Source organism: Vipera berus, assembly GCF_964194415.1.
Source record: "Vipera berus genome assembly, chromosome: 4".
Lineage (NCBI taxonomy): Eukaryota > Metazoa > Chordata > Lepidosauria > Squamata > Viperidae > Vipera > Vipera berus.
Window position 1 is genome coordinate 65,283,100 of NC_138206.1, and position 2,759 is coordinate 65,285,858.

Here is a 2,759-nt window from a genome sequence, read left to right on the forward strand (position 1 = left end):
TTTTCTTTCCAATTACACAAGAAAGGATGGGATTTCAATCACATTATCAAAAGCAGAACATTGATAAATTCACTATCCCTCTCCCCACTTCCCTGCAGCTTTTCATTTGTATGCTAAATCTATGCCCACCCTGAATTCCCTCTAGGGTTAGAAGAGATCTTTCCCAGGAGCAAAATGCTTTGTGAGAAATTGCAGAGAAATAAATGGCAGAATTCATTTCCCATCTTTATTTAGTCTGCAAAATAATTGTCGTTTCTCATGCTATATACTTGGGCTGATCCTGATTGCTTTTCACAAAAAAACATAATCATAACCACCACATTTAAGCTATAGACTGATTGTGTTAGGAGTGTGCAGTATAGGAACACAATTACAAAATTTATACTACAACATATTACATAATTAGTATAATGTGGAATTTTAAGAGTTAAAATTCTTTAAAAGGTTTTCTTAGCTAAGATTTTTATTTTTATATGTAAATCATTTTCCCTGTGTTGATTAAAAAATTGCATAGAATGAAGACATTTGCTGGGATTCAGGATGCCATGGGAACTTAGTTTAAAGTGACCCTGAGAAATGAAGCAGAAGGCAAATTACAGAAAGCAAAGTTGCATTCTGGGAAGAAGTATAAAAAAGGTTCACCTTATCATTAAATAGAAATAAATGTAGATTATGACTGAAAACAAGACTAGAGCAACAGTTTCAAAATGTTGAGCTGCGGAGGGCGGCGAGCGGAGCGGATGTGTTTTTCTCCTCCTCCTCCTCCTCCTCCTCCTCCTCCTCCTCCTCCTCCTCCTCCTCCTCCTCTTCCTCCTCTTCCTCGCCCGACATGGCGGTGGACTCCAGGCGGTTGGAGGGCCTGAGCCTTCACCAGCTCAACGAGCTCCTGGAAGACGAGGAGCAGCTCCAGAACATGGCCCTGGAGATGGAGGAGGCCCAAAATCTTCAGCTAAGCAAAGATATGACTCTCGCCAGTAACCACAGCCTAGCAGAAGGAAATCTCTTATACCAGCCAAAACTAGATGCCCTGAAAGCCACATTAACCCAAAAGTATCAAGAGGTACAGGTTCTCTTCGAAGCGTATCAGATAAAGAAAACCAAGCTAGACAGGCAATCCAATAATGCTTCGCTGGAGACCCTCCTCGCGCTTCTTCAGACTGAGGGAGCCAAAATTGAAGAAGACACTGAGAACATGGCCGAGAAGTTTCTGGATGGCGAAGTTCCTCTGGACGCTTTCATTGATGAATATCAGAGCCAAAGGAAATTGGCTCACCTCCGGTGGGTCAAAATAGAAAAACTCCAAGAGGTGGTGCTGAAAGGACCCCGGCGGCCCCCGGTGCCCCCTCCCCCTGTGCTTCAGACTTCAGAGCCCAACCCGCCTCCTTCGGTTATGCCTCGCCGTAACCCTCCCCCTCCCTCTCCGGCGTCCGTGGTCCCGGCAGGACGTTTCCCAACCCCGTTTTTGGCGCCCCTAGGCCACAGCCCGTATCCATACCCCCCACTTCCCCTGAGAACAGGGGCTCCACCACCGCTGGGCCAAGGGCCGTCGCCAGCTTACTCAAATCCCTTTCTGCCGCTGTACCCGTCCATGCCGCCTCAGAGGCCCCCGCCTCGCCTTCCCCCCAACCCCGGTTTCATCATGGAATGAAAACACCCTCGAGTCGTGACTCTCGTACGCTGGTGCTGACCTTTACCATCCTTAAAAGCTGGAAACCCAAGCGAAGTCGTGGGGAACCAACAGGGCTCCGCGCACAAAGGAAACCGTCGGCCTTCCTAGAAAGGCCTCAACCCAGTGTAGAATTGGTGAAATGCTTCCAGGGCAGACTTGCCTTGTTCTTCCAAGGAGAATCCAGCCATTGTGGCATGAAGGCCCACTTCCCAGGAGAGCTGAAGTTCTTTTTAGTCCTCGATTTGGAAAGAAAAAAAAATTCCAGAAATGAAACCTCGTTCTAATCCCGGGACGGTAGCTTGTCGAGTATATGTTCTGCGAACAGACTCTCACCAAAATGGCGATACGGTGATTCGTGCTGTGGTGGCACACACACAAAAAAAGACATTTAGGAGCTAGTGAGCTTGTGATTCTAGCAAATTTTCGTGTTAGCCTCAGTTGGGGGGGGCAAGTTTGTTTCCCCACTAATGTAATCCAATCCATTTGAGCAACAGGCTGCCAATTTTCTGTGGGCGAGGGTGGGAAAATCAGCTGTTTTTTACCTGTGGAAACCTCAGGATGTAAAAAAAATAGCAAATGGGACTTTAGTTCCCTTCTCTTGATGAGGGTAAGTCAGGAATATACAATCCCGTGCCACTGGAGCAAACATTTTTCCTTCTGCTTCTTGTACCTCTTTTCACCCTACATCCATTCACGGCTTCTTGCTTGTGGTGAGGGTTGTGTGTCTCTGACATATTTTCCTAACAGGGCTCTAGAAAATTAAATCAAATTATCTTATTGCCTATACAGAGTTGGGGATCTTTTCGTGTTTATGTCATATAATTAATTATTTGTGACTATTGATGTGTGTTTATCCTTTAAAAATCTATTGTCATAGATTTCAGTCAGCTTTGTTGGAGGCCGAAGTGATCATTGTTTTAGGATATTTCGATAAAGAAACTTTCTCTGGACTCCATTCCTTTGGTTCATATTCACAGCTATAAGTTATTTATAAAAATTAAAATGAAATAAAATCAATAATAAATAAATTGTAAATGGCTACTTTTTCCATGACCCAATATGGAAATGAATAGTATTTATATTAAGTGCA

The 2,759-nt window shown here is 44.5% G+C and overlaps 1 protein-coding gene across 1 annotated transcript; it reads left to right on the top strand.

The window, feature by feature from the left end:
* The first annotated feature begins 795 nt into the window (after window positions 1-795).
* LOC308667990 (vacuolar protein sorting-associated protein 37B-like) lies at window positions 796-2,392 on the top strand. The gene has a single exon (XM_081327654.1). The coding sequence runs from the start codon at window positions 830-832 to the stop codon at window positions 1,646-1,648; it is 819 nt and encodes a 272-aa protein (XP_081183780.1). The 5' UTR covers window positions 796-829; the 3' UTR covers window positions 1,649-2,392.
* Window positions 2,393-2,759: the final 367 nt, after the last annotated feature.